This window comes from Seriola aureovittata, chromosome 17 (genome assembly GCF_021018895.1).
Source record: "Seriola aureovittata isolate HTS-2021-v1 ecotype China chromosome 17, ASM2101889v1, whole genome shotgun sequence".
In the NCBI taxonomy this organism is placed as follows: Eukaryota; Metazoa; Chordata; class Actinopteri; order Carangiformes; family Carangidae; genus Seriola; species Seriola aureovittata.
Genome location: NC_079380.1, coordinates 9,432,400 through 9,448,877, shown reverse-complemented (window position 1 = coordinate 9,448,877; position 16,478 = coordinate 9,432,400). Strand labels below are relative to the sequence as shown.

The window sequence follows — 16,478 nt, the reverse complement described above, 5'->3', positions numbered from 1 at the left end:
CCTTCCTCTGTTTTTTTTATTTTTTTATATTATTCAACCCCACTGAGAGATCGTGTAATCCTCTAATATGACTTGATAATCTGAAATTGCATCCTTAACAACAATCAAAGACAAGGTCTGGGTCTAGAGCGTGTGAGGAAGCTTCGGGGATGTGTTTGGAGGGCCAGGTGTTTTCCAGAGTGGTGCCATCTGGCCGTAGCATTAGCAGCTTATGAGACAGGTGTTGCAGAACAGGAGAGAGCTGTATGCGCTCTGTAACTGCCTCCGTCGGCTCCTGATGATGCGATCTTCCATTACATTCAACATCTCAGAGGAGGAATATGTTGTAGTCATGTCATTTAAATCAGTTACTTTATTGATCCCCTCTTAATAATTTTGGTCCTTATGAGCAGAATAAGGAGAGCAGTAGAAATCATCACTATTTATACATTAAAGTTTATTCATATTTTATTTTATATATATATTGCTGAACCCTCAAATGTGCAAAAATATTGTAGGCTAATTGTATGCGGTTGTTGTGGCATTCATGTTTGAAATTCAACAATTAAAAACAAGAGTTTCACCATGTACTGACAATAAACATAGAAATACACGCTTTATTTGCAGTGTGTTTACCGTCGTCACTACACCCTTTGTGAGCCATCTGTATTCACAGTCCCTCCACAGCTCACTGAGCAGTTTGTAGAAGAATCCTGCTGCCATCAACTGGTAAAACCTGCAAAGACACCACTCAGCCTGGTAACATTAAACCAAGCAGTTCTCTGCTCTGAGAAATTAACATTTAAAGCCATCAGTTTGCAAGAGATTTAGCCTGTGTGCCATCTAAAACAATGTTGAGGTCAATTTCACCTCATTACACTCACTCATCTCAGAGTCCAAACTTAAATTCGAGAACATAATCTAAGATTTGCTCTCAGTAAATTGTCAAAAGATTGGATGATTGGACTTGAGTTTAAATAATTCATGTCAGACTGTGATTTTGGAATTATGTGGCTCTATCTCACTTTTTAATAAAACTGAGTTACACACATTTTCACAAAAGCCGAATATTACTTTGAACGACTCGTTCGGGAATAAATATTTCAAAAGACAGAAAGTACATAACTATTTTTCTGGATGGCATGTCAAATCTTCAATGAACAGTTTATCAGAGCTGCTGTCGACCCACTAGAGAACCTTATATTTCCAGGCTTACTAGACTGAATTTATTATGACTCCTATTAGGTCTAAATCAGCCCTCAACTTAGCTAAAGATACTGGTGGGCACATTTAAAATAACCGTTAAGGTAAGATAAGATGATAAGATAAGACCTTATTTAGGGGAAATGCACGTGGAACAGTCTGAAGAGGTAGGAAACATAAAGACAAAGAACTATTTAAAATAATAAATATAGCATTTAGTAAGTACTTTGTAAATTAATTCAAAAGCTACAGACACTGTACACATTACAATACTTAGGCCATATGCATGACATTGATTGAGCGTTGTGTAGGAAGCTGTGCAAATACACTGTATATGTGCAGAAGAGTCTATAGTGCAAGAGAGAGAGTGCAATTTGTAAGTTTTCTTTGCCGCTGAATGTGGTTTCTTGCCAGGAGCAGGTGATTGTTGCTGTCGACAAGAGCTTCAACCATCATCGTTTTTATAATACAAGAGGTTATAATACACCCTCTGAGCAGCGCTACGTCTTCAGGACAGATTGGGGGCTACAGTGAGTTGCTATGGGAAAGCGAAGAGACAGGTTGATATGAGCCCGGGATAGCTGGTTAGCATGCTAACTTCAAGAGTCACACTGTGTATGTATTTTTCACAATATTGTTAAAGTTGTATTGACATATTAGTGAATACAAAATATACAAAATATACAATGAGATCGCACCATTTTTGTGCAGAAGCCTGAAAATGATGTAGGGCTAGCTAAAATAGGGCTGTACAGTTAATTGAAAAATTATCAAAATCACAATATGGTTAAGTGCAATATCCAAATCGCAGGAACTGTAATCTTTATATAAAGGTAAAATGTGTCACAACATACCATAATTAAGCATTGTGGTGCTACAGAGATGCCCTGGCCGACAAATGATATGCTCCAGACGTAAGGGAACATATATTACAACATACACTGTTTGGTATGAACCTCAGCAAAAAATCACATCATCATCATGTTTATATTGTTTTTCAGTGAAAGTGAAATGCAAAAATTACCATTCCCACTATAATCGTGACTCATATCGCAATATCTGTCAAAATAATCGCAATATTATCTTTCTTGCCTATCATTCAGCCCTAACCCAAAATAGAATGGTTACTGTTCTTCATCCCTTTTGATTACAGTCACAACCCTGGTCTCATTTTTAAGCTGACACTTTAAATTTTACAACCAAAAAGTCAGAATGAATATAAACAATATTGAACCAAAGATACAGGGGTGTAACCATGGTAGAAACGTATGTTTGTTTTGTCTCATCTATGCTTGTCTTTGGTATAAAAAGGGTTAGCTGGCCTGCAGTTGTACCTTTTGTGTGGAAAAGACTTTGGGAGTCACAACTGCAACTCTTCTGTTTCAGCAGCTCTTGCAGTGATATGTGGATCATAAAATGCTTTGCATGGAAAGAAATAGGAGTCTTAGAGCTTTCAAACAATATATAATTTGTCAAGGTTGTATGAAAACTGTGTTTAGTACAGACCAAAACACACTTAAAACTGCCATGGCCAATGCATGCCACTGGTGGGACGGTGTATTTTAAAAAGGTTAAAACCCATTTAAACTAATACCAAAAGACTTCCAATGGCAGCTCATCTAATGTGGAGAACTTGGGACATCTGGTATCTAAACAGGGATCAGGGCATTATGGCTTAGAAAGGATACTTTTAGGAATTAAATTTCACCCAGGATGTGTTAAACTCCAAGGCAAATACTTTCCTCAGTCTATTAACTTCACTGCCGTAGACAGAGGAAATCTCATATCAAACAGATGAAAAACAGCGATAAAAGTCAGGTTCTACTTCTTGGCCATGATTAAAGCGACTTTTAGAGGATATTTCCTCACTCCCTCATTGTATGTCCCTGGAAATACTGTAGCTACAAAATGTTGATTACTAGCATGAAGTGTCTCACACAGTGCAACACCCACATGCTGTCCAACAAATGATAATGAGGAAAAGATTAACTGCAGGGTTCAATGAGAAATTTACCTCCACAGGTACCTGCAGATGCCAGCTGGGCTTTTATTATGCAACAAACTCATCATTAAACTAAACTAAAACAGTGTTTAACTAGCATCTCGATGGGAAACTCTGTCTCCCAGGTAAATGTCTTCACACACACACGCACGCACGCACGCACGCACGCACGCACGCACGCACGCACGCACGCACACACACACACACACACACACACACACACACACACACACACACACACACACACACACACACACACACACACACACACACACACACAGTATCTCTCACCACTCATCATGTGGGAACACTAATTACTGGTATCATGAAGGGGTAATGATTTGCTTAAGTCTGAACCCAGACATCAAGTCATACTGCTACAATACTAAGGCTTTTGGGAAAACCTAGAAGTACACTATAAACTTTGAAAATTTGAAATGTGTATTCAGTGAATCTCAAAAGTTTCCACACCTTGACCAACCTCTGCCACAGCTAGTGTAGAGAAGTCTTGTACAGGAGAGGTTATTGCTTAAATGCAAATAGTGCTGCACTACTGCAGAGCCATGTGTAAGAAATAAATGTAAATAAATTATCTTTGCACACGAAACAACACGAAACGGCAGAACAAACAAAATAATCCTGACTCACGGTTCTCTTACTACCACTGATTAAGCTTGCAAATTCATCTCCATGAGAACTGAGTAAACTCCATTTGTTGATGATGACCTTGTGATACAGTTGAAAGCTCTGGAAAATTCAAAAGTGGATACTGAGTTGAGCTTGTTTTGTTAAATGTACAATAATCTTGCGTTGATTCCTCCACTGAGGAGGGGCAACAAGAGCTATAATACGATACAAAGCATCTTTCAGAGCGCAATCAGCTGGTAGAGAGGGTAAAGGACGAGGCAAACAAAAATCACCCGAGACAAGCCCGGAGGTGAGTCGTTTGTTGGATTCCAACCTCATTCAGTGCTGAGATGGATGTGAAGAATATAAGATTTGATATTTATTTAAGGACAGTTTCTTGGAATGCATTACAGTGCAGGGGTTCAGATTATTTGAGTATATATTATTAATACAGATACTATTATCATTAGTAATAACATGACTACAATTACTCTGCTTTACATTGCTAAAGACTTATATTATTAACTATTGTTATATTATATTATATTATATTATATTATATTAGCTGTGTCCACTAGAGAACGATTAACATTAGTGTCCCTTATTTAGTTTCTGGTTGAAAGTACTCACCCGAAGCGCATTATGTCTGCATTGATGTAATTTAATGACAGTCATGTGTTGCAGTTCCATGGTGACCACTAGAGGGAAGCAAACACAAGGAAACTTCAGTGGAAAAGTTATACAAAAGGCTAACATGACACAGCACTATTTTTAACAAAGTGGGTGGCTAAAGTTTTCTGTGACTTTTCTCCATGTAAATGACCTGTGAAATATCAGGACTGCCTTATTTACATGGAGATTGTGCTTTGCAAAACTTAAGCCTTCAGAAAATTGATGTTGTCCAAAAATGACCCACATTCTTGGCGTCAATTTTTTATCTGATTTGTTTAATGATAATGTACATTTGTATACTCTGAATCACAAATTCATGATGACTTTCCTGTCACGCGTAGAACATTTTTTACTGTTTGTAAATGTATTCCAGAATGACTGTCATTCATGAAAAGTCATATTGGATATAAAGACATTTAGAATTTAAAACACCAACTATTTCTATGAGGTCTACATTACTGTTATTTGAAATGAATTCTACAAGAAAATAAAGATCACTCCAAAGGGAAAGGTTTTTGGCATAAGTTAACTGAAAATATTAACTGGAATAAAAATTGTTGAAAATGATTACATAACATGTAATTGTATTGTTTATGTTTCAGAATTACAGGTCTTCACAGTATTTATTTCTGGAGGGAAAGGTTTTGTAAGTGCAGCATACATGTTTGTTTTCACCTTCAGTAATTAGTATTTGCTTGTAGTTTGTCAACACACAAAGTTAGTCAAAGTTTATACAACTCTTGTATCAGAATGTAGCATACAGGTGATGTTTAAAAAGCCAAGAAACACTTACCGTTGTTCTACTTCCAGAAACCTCAAAGACTCTTCTCATCATTTGGATGAAAAAATATTCTGTCCACTAGATGACAAAAATAAAAGCACCCGCTTAACCTGATTTCAAAATTGTGTCAGTTTCTTATCCGGGTAAGCATTGGGCTGCCATCTTTGTTTTGATCCGGAAACGGGCGTAGACCAGTCTCCAAACCAGAAAACAGCCATTAATAGATTTATTACCAACACTAATGCTACAGTTGTTCTTTACAATCATCACACTATTAAAAACTGTACAAAATACTGACATTTCAAACTTTTTACCAATGGTAACAGCGTGTGTTGGACACAAATTTAATAGCATTTTGAAGTTCACCCCTGTGGCCACTCGGGGGCAATAAATACTTCCTCTCACTGTCACAAACATCCCTGGTTAAACCTTTCAAAATAAAGTAATCAAGTCGATAGCAGTGTTTCTAATTTCATGTCCATAATTTACATATTTTGAGACTTTTGCTTTGCTAATGTACACCTTATTTTCCCCTAAATGTACTTGGGCTAATCACTTCTGTTATGTGGGATAATGGTCTGAATACATTTCTTTTAAAAAACAAGAAAAAAAAAACCTGATTGAGAATTTTTTTTTATAGATATGCCAAATAAAATAGAGAGGAAAGAGAAAGAAGAAAATGTTAGAGAGATGTTGGGGTGGACTTTAGCAAATAGAATAAACTTTACACTGTTTGTCTGAGATGTGATGGTCTAGATCTTTCCAGACTTCACCTGTGTTTTCTACGGTCTGTCAAACCACACCTACAGTGACGTGGCTTATATTCAGTCTATGGATGTGAGTTTTCCTGACGTCAGGTTACGTAATTGACGTGGGAGGAGCGTGCGTGACATCAAAACTTGACGACAACAGCTCAGCGCAGCAAACAGTGGTGCTCAGGGATCTACAGTCAAACTACTGTCAAAAAGGCAAGGTAAAGTCACAGTTAACCTGGATAATTTAAGATAACACCGTTGCCTCCTACTGTAACACAAGGGACTGAAAGGAAAAGGGGATTTGGTAAGTAAAAAAAAAAAAACAATCAGATTTATCTTGCTAGCTTGAGTCAGCTAACAGTGCAGTTTGACTAAGCACATACCACAAAACAAAATCATCATGTTGATGGTGTTTACTTTGTTTATTTTAGAGGTTTGGGCTAGAGAGGGACATATCTTTGTCTTCACTTACTTAAAAAAAATGCTTTCTACACAAGGTAGCATTTACTTTAACGTTGGCCTATTGTTTAGCAACACACAAGCTAATCGCTAGCATTTGTGTAGTTAATAAACAAGTGTTACTGATGACGATTTGAAAACAACTTGTGTCATAATGTGGTCAGAATACAGTCATTTCTGTTCGCTGTTGGGCGAGTTGTATGTCAGCCATACGATCGTCACCGTCCTCAACGGTAGTTATGTAACGAGCCTAATCGTATAAATTAGCCTGGCCTAGCTAGCTTTTTCTAGGAGGCTGATGACATCTATGTTTCCACATAACCAAGACATCGTCTGAAAGCCAAAACCAGCATCGCTACTAAGTTTACTTGAAAGTAAGCTTGTCTTGACATGATACCAGAAATAACAAACTTATGAATGACTTAGCTAATTTCAAAGCTAACGTTAGCTAGCATGCAGTGAATCCACCCCTTGTCAGTGTTGACAGTCAGCAGTCAGCACTTCATCTGTTTTGAGTGAAACTCTAAGCCTTTTCTACCTCCTTCAGGTTGTTGAGATTCTACCATTGTCAGCTGTGGAGGTATTTCTGTGATGGAGTTTCCAGATTTAGGTGAACACTGCTCTGAGAAGACCTGCAAACGTTTAGGTGAGTACAGTTTGGAAAAGAGGACCATGTCCTGCTTGTTTATGTGCATCTAAGTTTGATTTGAACTTGAAATCTAAAACCTTTCTTTATACTACAGATTTTCTTCCTATGAGATGCGATGCCTGTCAGGAGATCTTCTGCAAGGACCACATAAGCTATGCAAATCACAAATGCATGTCATCCTACAAGAAGGTAACACATAATGTTATCAGTACAACTTCTACACACTTTCAATTCTTTGCCCTTTAATGCAAGAATGCTCATATATATCAAAAAAATTCCAGCTTTTATTAACTTTTATTTATTTTTATTTATTTGATTCTTTTAATCTTGAGTGAAACGGTGTATCAGTGTGCATATATGAGCATAAATAAATAGTCCTAAAGCATCCACCAAAATAAGTCTCATAGCAGATTATGATGAGTCTTGCTTCTACATTTTGATACCCAGTTGGACTGTGCTGATTGTCAATCCTGTAATGTATAACAAGTTATACGCAGAATCAAAAAACCATGATCGTTTTAATATCTTTGTTTTATTGCAGTGAGATTTGACAACAGCGTGGTAATATATTCAGACTTAAAAATCTTTATTCCTGTGTTTTGCGTAATATCTGATTTTATAGGATGTCCAGGTCCCAGTATGTCCTTTGTGCAACATCCCCATTCCTGTCAAGAGAGGGGAGATGCCCGACATTAAAGTCGGTGAACACATTGATCGGGACTGCAAATCAGACCCTGCACAAAGAAAGAGAAAAGTATGTATTTAATACAATTAATCGGTTGTACCTTTCTAAATTATAACAGAAATAAATAACCATTTTAATATTGAACAATTTTTTTCAGATTTTCACAAATAAATGTTCTAAAGGAGGCTGTAAGCAGAAGGAAATGATGCGAGTAACCTGTGACCAGTGCCATTTAAATTACTGTCTTAAACATCGGCACCCACTAGACCATGATTGTAAGACTGATGGGAAACCTCTGTCCAAATCTGGGTGGGTACAGTTTTACTACACCATAAGATAATGCTGTTTCAGCTGAAATGTATCAGACTTATATGTACATATTTTAAATCTTAGACATGCTGCTGTAACGAGGGCCCAAGGTGCTTCTTCCACCTCCACTTCTGCCTCCAGCTCTAATTCATCTGCTTCAGGAAACTCTAGACCTGTTTCTAATGGTGTGAGAGCAAATACCAGAGGCCCCAACAGCGGGTAAGCACTTCTACTCTTTTGACTCTAAATGTTCATATAAATAGTTGTTCTTCTGACTTTTTAAATGGACACCTAAAATAGCAATTCCTTCCTGTCTCATGGTCCTATTTTTACCTCCTTTTCTCAGCACTACCCCACGGATTCCTACTTCTGTTTCAGCACAGAATGTAATACCACCCTCAGCTTCATTTCAGGCCGGCTTGGTATGCACGATTTACGTGACTTCACCTGATTTTCAAAAATTGCCCAATGCGAGTAAAACGTAAACACAAGTGTGCTGCTCATTACAGACGGAGGAGCAGGCTTTACAAAGGGCTCTGGAGATGTCTTTGGCTGAATCAAGGCCAACAGTTCAGCCAGCCCTTAGGTGAGTAAACTTCCTCAACCTATAACGAGAGAAATATCCTATTATCAGCTTCACATTAGTCCTAAGCCACTCGTGTCTGTGTGCTGCTGTTGAGAGAGGAAGAGTGTTTTCCTCATTGACCTTCAGCTAAAAACAGTGGGGGAAGAGTGTCTGACCAATCGGGAGAAATATGAAGTGTAATTAATATTGAATGAATTTAATTGTATAAACAACAGTGCTCTGATGCAAGCAAGGTTGTTGACATTTATATTGTTCAGATTTATGAGACAGAAAAACATCATTTCAACTGTAGCTGCAGCTGTTATTTTCGTTACCAATTAATCTGCTGGATATTTTTTGTTTGGTCTACAACTTGTCAGAATCATAATGTTCAATAGTGCAACGTGTAAGCAGAGTTTTTCGAGACAGGAGCAGGAGTTTGGCCTGTAATGTCACTTTTACAACAGCTTTCATGGAAGTTAAAAGTTACTTAAAGGCCCTTTTGTTCAGCCATAGACTGCTTCTTTCACAGTAAATATTTAATAACATTGATCTATGGTCAGATCTTATGTGCATTATAGGAATATCAATTGACTTGAATAGATTCCTTACCTGGCAGATTGCCTACAGCAGTAGGCTTTTCAGAATGGGCTGGTTTGATTGTAGGATTAAACAAAGGGAAGAAAGCGCTCTTCTCTTTGATTGTGGTTGGTAGCAGCCTAAATGACTGTAGAGATTTAATATAAATATTCATTACATTAGTAGGGAGAGCTTTTTGAGATGTTTGAGTCCTCATCCCACTTGTTTGTAAGGTTCACTCATGAGCAGGTTTTTGGTGAATGAGTAGCTCTTATTAACTGTTGTTTCCAAAGTCAAGAATGAGTTTTGAGTCTCAAGTAATGGGAAGGTAGTTGACTGTTAACAGATATTTCCCACCATTTTTATCCAGATATCCAGGACAGTATCATCGGTTAAAAACTAAACTAAATAGTTTTGTAGCACAACAAATAAACCCATGATTCACAGATTTACCTTTTTGTTTTTGTGGTTCTTCATTTAGTGTTTTTGTTGTTTGCTTCTCAGCCCTCAGGAGCAGGAGGATCTGGCTCTGGCTCAGGCTCTCGCCGCCAGTGAAGAAGAATACAGACGCCAGCAGCAGAGACAACAGGTACCCGGAAAGCTTAGCCGTCACTAGCATGCTAACAGGAACACATGTAGGTACACTGTTGTCATGGCAACCGTTCCTCATTGAACTTTCTTTAGTGGCAGAAGATGAAAGACTAATTAGCCTTTTTCATACATTTTTAATGAATATTTGAATGTGTATGTGGAGTGAAATGGGGCTTTGTTTCTGACTGTGCTTTCTCTTTGTTTAGGGGAGAGAATCCAAACAGTCCAACTGCAGCCTTTCTTAATCACAGATCACCATTTAAACTTCAAGCTGTGCTAATTATCTACTAGAAACTGCACATCTGGGATATCAATAACCAGGATCAATGATTGTTACATGAAGAAATCCTCTCGGAAGTTGCTGAGATTTTACCGCCTTCTACAATAAAAAGCACATACTTTCCCAGCAGGATCTGTCATTTTTACTAATGATTTGCTCTGTACATATTTTATATGCTGATCATGATGAACCCATTATATTACCATATATGAATATTGAATAAATTATTTCAAAGACGCACCCTGGTTTTTTGAACTGCTCAATTGATTCAGATGTGCTCACACACTCGACACTTAGACTCTGAGAGGTGAAGCCTGTTATTTAGGCAAATCAGCAAGAGTTGTTTAGAGTTGTGAGTCAAATAATTTATTCAGCCTTTCAGTCGGAGGGTTTGGGTTTGTTTACAGATAACTTCCCAGATTTCACAGACACTTTTGGATACATTTGGGTCAGCTTTATTCTGTAAAACTGGGTGATGCCTGTGCAGCTAAGCTTATCGTTTTCACAAATTGGGATTTGTTCTCCCTTTATTTAGTCTTTTTGTCCTGAGACCTTCATCATGCAAAATTCATCTAAATTAAGGTCTGAGGACTAAAAAATAATTGACTTTCTGCTGTCGAAGGATATTATGGCAATTATCATTGTTTTCCGACCTTTAAACTCTGGCTGTAAGGCTGACAGGTCAAGGTGGCTAAAAGTAGTTTTTGTTTTATGTAATATTTGTGTGTTAAAGTGGATGATTATTCACAAATGATGTAGGTGAAACTGCCAGAGCAAAAGAAAATTGAGGAACAGTTCACAACAGATTTATTGTTTATTATATAGATAAATGTTTATTTTCACTCCTGCTGCATTTTCTACTCATGCTGAAAAACTTCTATAGAATTTTACTCACAGACAGATTGGAAAATAATCAATCACTGGTTACTGAAAACTGAATATCTTGAGTTTTAGATTCACCGATCAGACAAAACACTTTAAAGATGTCACTCTGGGAACTCGTGACATTTAATCAACAACAGATTAAAAAAGATTGATTGATTATTTGAAGATGAAAACATTTGGTCATTTCAGCAGCACCTGCTGCCCATCAGCGGTGCTCATGGTTTCAGCTCAAGTTATTCAGTGTGTGAACAGCAGAGGGCAGGAAAGCTTCATAGATGATATTTAATCTGTCACAGCAGGATGTATGTTTACTTCACTGCTGTTTTTTAGGAAACACCTCTTTGCTACTTATTGGTCTTATAGAGATTCTGTTGTCATGTAAAGTCTGCCGAATGCTCCTTATCTGCTAATATTTTTTTTTCACCCTTTGCTGCCATTTGTCATATGAACAGACGTTCTTAAAGTCCACTGAGCTGTTTGAAATAACCCGCAAGTCCAGCAATTGGAAAGGAAAGTGTAGTGGCATTAGCTGACCAAAGACATTTACATAATAATATTTAATAGGCAGAAGCTGAATTGGGTGCAGCTACTGGAGAAGACCTCCTCAACCTGCTGCAAAGAGCACGTCTCGCTACAACACCTAATTACCTTCATCAGATGCCAAGACGTGGTTACCTCTGTCATTTCACACTTTGTCAGAACACATCAGTATTCAGTGCTGCAATATCACCACACCTTACTATTGAACAAAATGATGCACTATATTTGATCTCAACAGTTGTTGCATCTTGCTGCATAAATTTACATATTAATGAGGAAAGTAAATTTCTTCCAACTACTAGAAGCACTAAATGCCTTACGTGGGATTTGGAGCTCATATTTGTACCATCTGCTAATATGTGAAAGGCTCTAATAAACATGTGCTTATATGTGTTTTTAATTGATTAGATATTAATGATAGTGGACGTTTTGGATATATGAGAACTGAATATTTCTTGGTCATTTTGGCTAAAACCAGTATTTTACTTTTTAAATTTTTTAACTTCCTTAACTTTCAAGGTTAGCCTACTCAGGAAACTTCATAATAACGCAGAAATCTGAGTTATTATTATGATTATTATTATTATTATAAACACATTTTCTAAGTGTCTGCAGTCACTGAGGAGGAGAGTGAAAATCAAAGTTAATTGTAGAAAATGGATGTTTGCACAACACTGTCAAACATCTTTGTGTTTCCCTGATGAGGTGCAGTGTTTTGTTGCCTTGTGAATACTGTTATCAAAATGAAGAAATCTGTCAGTAGAGAACGATTCTGCTCAGATTTCGACAGATTTATTTTTAAGCAATTATTGCACAAAAAGCAAACCAAACGCTGCTCTCCTCCGGTCCCTCCTGTTTCAAGAGAAGCTGAACAAAACTCTGTGTTAAAAGGGTTTATAGAGACTGAGGATCAAAATAGAAAAACTACATTTAAAAATAGGAATTGTCTCGCTGTGGTTGCTGGAAGGGTGAAATTTCTCTGGGTGTGGGAAACATTCAGTGTCTGATGTGTTTAGGACAGAGGCTTTTCACTTCATGCTGCCTCCATGTCGCAGAGGATTTTACTCCAGGTCTTGACGAGGCTTGTTGAGGCGTGAGCTCGATGCACCTGGTCCCTGTGACAGCACATCCTCCACTCGGGCGAGCCAAGCAAGCATCTTGTTCATCTCGATGATGAATGGGGGACATGATCTCCTTTGTGTCGTTTGAAATTGTTTCAGGGTGCTCTGAGGCTTTCTGACTATCGGCTGTTGTGTCAATTGAGGAGACACTGACAAACTGTTTCTGGATAAAGCGCAATGACTCTGTGTGTGTGTGGGGAGAAAATGATTCAGCCCTGCTGGCCATGAAATGTTCATGGCCACATTTCATGGCCAGCAGGGCTGAATCATTTTCTTCAACATAATATCACCCTGTACTGGCGGTGTTTTGTTAGTAGTGCTGAAACTCTTCACCACATCAGTCAACAAAGTAAGAGCATGGATGGATGAGTAAAAAGTCTGCAAACATCAAGGTTTGTCTATTTAGTGCTTCATTGTAGTGAAATTGATTTTTTTTGGCACATTAAAAACAGTGACCACTATATTGATACAGTTATAAAATTGATGACATGCATACAACAGGTGTCTGTTATAGGTGAGGACACGCTTCCCAGCTGGAGATTTATGTGCGGGGGGTGGGGGGGGGGGTATCACAATTTCCCGGTATCACAAATGTCATTTTGCAGCACAGCAGGAAAACAGGAGAGCAGACCAGAATGTGCCCTGGTTGTGTGTGATGCGCTAATGGAAAAGTTGTGAGATGCAGGGTAACAGAGGCAGACACCTTGTGCTGAAAAGCTTCAGAGCAAAAACACATAAGTAGTTTTCACATCCATGGCTGAAATGTACATTTTCATAAGTAGCTTTTGAGGGATTTCTTTTTTTCCAAAGTTGATTGCTATGGTAACACGGTAATGCGTGTCTGAAACTGAATCACTAATGCAAAGTGCTCATTTGAGAACTTCACTTCACAGATGGTGAGGAACCATGGAGCAACTCATCAGCTCAGATTTGCATCATCTTCACTTGAGATGCCCGACTGGTTCCCCAGCAGCACCCCTACACAACTGACTCTATTGGCGCCAACATATTTATTGAAAGATGACTTGGCACAGTTGGTTAATCATTATTTTCCCAGTGCAGCAGCTGCAAGCAGCAAGCAGAAAAAATGAATTTATTGTCCAAACAAATATGGGCCATACCACACCACACACTGTACTGTATATGATGAATTTTAAATGTTTATGGCTCTAATTCTAAGAACTGTAGTGTCATTTAGGTCTTTGGATATTACCATGGATGAAAACCAATGAAGAAAGCCATTAATTACAGCCATAAAAACACTGGAAGCTCCATGACTCAGTAAGAGTGCTGAAGCTCAGTAGGTAAGATTTTATTCTAAGTATTAAGAATACTTGACACTCACTGGGGTCTGAGAGTGGAAAAGAGTGGATGGGAACAGCTCTGGCTGAGTGTATGGGACAGAGTAAAAGCTGATTGCAAGCTCTTGTGTGTAAAATGTGCACATAGCGCTCAAGTAAATGGGCCTTGACTTCAATGAGATTGAATTCAATTGAATATACCTTTTCACAAAATGAGTAGAAGAATACAGAAGAGTAAAGGGAGCTTAGACAGACCTCGCCCTTAACTCGTGTCGCTTTCAACACAATTCAGACTGATTCACACAAACTTCAAACTGAACAATTCCAGTTTTGATTTATGTTGTACTGAAGATAAAAATTATTTGCACCCTATGCTGGTGTTGGGTGGAAATAAATATGCAACAGACCAATCGGCAACCATTCCAGTCAAATAAGCAACAACAAAATACTGGCTATTAAAGTATTAAAACTATTAAAGTATTTTTCACATACTTTAATGAACAAATCAGTGTTACCACTCATTAAAACTGCTTCTCCTTCTGACTCTGACAGCACTAATAAATACCAACGGACCATTCGATCAGAATCTGTGTACACAGTCTATGATTACAGACAGGCAGGCGGACAAAACCAGGCTTCTCGTCTCTAGCCAAACACCATAGTCAAGTGTTGGTGGCATTTTTATGAGCTCTCGCTGACTTGCTAATTAAGCTCACGTTAACTCCGTGGGTTTGGTATAAATGTCAACTTCAGCTGACTTTTGAATGTTTCCAGCTGACTGTTTAAACCGAGAATGTGGTGAAAGAGGTCTTAAACATGCACAGGTTGGCCAAACATTGTGCTAGAAGAAGCTGTAAGTCACTTTCAAAGTAGTAATAAATAACGCTAGATTTGAACACCATTGGCTCACAATTGTACATTGAGAATTATTACTCCCAACAGAAAAGCTGTGGAGGTTAAAAGGCTCAGAAAACACAAAATAAAGTATTAAATCTATATCTATGGATAATATTTGACTTTATACATTTGGCACACATCTTATACCACTTCCTGTTTGGGCAAAAACAAAAAGTACATTGATTTCTTACAAAAAAAACAAAAACTGCATATTATGACAATTAGTATATAATATATAGACCTACTGCATACTGTTACTGGAATTGGAGTCTTTGGCCAGTCTGCAAGATCTTCCAACATCTCTTGATGAAAAAAGAAGGAAATATAGCCCCGTGTCTTCTGTCCACCAAAGGTACAAAATTGTTGATGTTTCATAAATGCTTAAAACTAGTGTGGAGGATTTATGAACCTTTTATCCCTTGAAACCAATATTTAGTATTGAAATTTTGAAATGAAGAAGTCAATAGGTTCCTTTGGCTCTTTCTCTTAAAATGAATAATATAGTAAACATAGAGTATACAAACATGATTTCACAAGACATCACAAAAACACAACGTTGTTCAATATATTGGATGGGAGGGATTAATGATTGTCAAAAACAGAAGCTAGAATTGTTGTGAAGATTTTGTTTTGTCATTCAGAGTTTTTTTTTCTCTCTTTTTTTTTCAGCTTCCAACAATTGAGTTGTCATTCTTTTGTGCTGTGTCTCTGCGCTCCTGCTTGTAATTATCTCTGCTTCTCAATTATCCAACCCCAGATTCATATTTCAACAAGCCCAAGAGTACAGGTGAGTGTCTGCTTTGACACTAATCAAAAAGAAGCCACTCCAGGTCAGTCAGGCTCAGTCAGAAGTTAGGCGCACCTCTATGTCTTATGCACCATTCCTCTAGTTGTCAGTCAAGAAAATGCTACTGGCTGTTATCAAGTGTTTTTGAAAGGTTCAAGTAAACATCAAGTAAAATCATTCATCAGTGAACCTTCAAAACCAGTGATCAAGTAGGTTTCAAGCAAACAGAATTAGTGTTCTAGAAATCTGGAAATCTCATTAGTGAATAGAGACATGTGGTCAATAGGGATCATTCGAGTATTCAGCGAGATGCCTCTTTATGCCAGAATCAACACAATTAATACATTTAATATTTCAATATTATATATCACCAGTGGAGTTTAATTGCTCTCTGGGTGAAAGCAGGTACTTATTTTGCAGGAGCATTAACCACATGAGTTTTGTTTGCATGCATACACAAAGTAACCCACACAAGAACATCAATTCTAACAACAATACAAGCTGCATTTCTTCAAGTTTTGCTGGAATGAAGACTTGAGCTTTTTGTTTTCAAGTGAACAACTGATGCTGCTCAGAACATTTGTAACACACATGTAAACATATAGCATTATAAATCAAGTATTCATTAGATTCATTCTTCATTCGTTCTTCTTTCTGAGTCCAAGGGCAGACTTAAATGGTTTCAGAGTCGCCTGTGGGTTCACAATCTTCTCAACAGCTGCAGATGTCTGAAAACATTACTCTGAGGCACAGAAAGTATGATTTAAACATAAAAAACGAAGTCAAATGTTTCAGTAATATACCAGCATTT

General features: G+C 37.7%; 1 protein-coding gene and 1 long non-coding RNA gene across 4 annotated transcripts; one reads left to right on the top strand and one right to left on the bottom strand.

Moving 5' to 3' along the window:
- Positions 1-375: 375 nt before the first annotated feature.
- Positions 376-5,586, bottom strand: LOC130185626 (uncharacterized). The gene is made up of 3 exons (XR_008830182.1): positions 5,277-5,586; positions 4,442-4,509; positions 376-715 (listed from the first exon to the last, which is right to left on the bottom strand). It is a non-coding gene; the product is annotated as an uncharacterized LOC130185626 (long non-coding RNA).
- A 556-nt stretch (positions 5,587-6,142) lies between these two features.
- On the top strand, positions 6,143-10,374 carry zfand2a (zinc finger, AN1-type domain 2A). 3 transcript variants are annotated; one of them, XM_056400389.1, is made up of 10 exons: positions 6,143-6,237; positions 7,026-7,124; positions 7,222-7,316; positions 7,750-7,881; positions 7,970-8,121; positions 8,206-8,340; positions 8,468-8,543; positions 8,631-8,707; positions 9,770-9,854; positions 10,063-10,374. In XM_056400389.1, exons 2-10 carry the CDS (start codon positions 7,070-7,072, stop codon positions 10,099-10,101), a joined length of 846 nt encoding a protein of 281 aa, XP_056256364.1. In that variant the 5' UTR covers positions 6,143-6,237; positions 7,026-7,069; the 3' UTR covers positions 10,102-10,374. The 3 variants fall into 3 exon arrangements, with proteins under 3 accessions (XP_056256364.1, XP_056256365.1, XP_056256363.1); XM_056400390.1 differs by having other exon boundaries at positions 6,146-6,323; positions 9,770-9,900; XM_056400388.1 differs by having other exon boundaries at positions 6,147-6,323.
- The last annotated feature ends 6,104 nt before the right edge of the window (positions 10,375-16,478 follow it).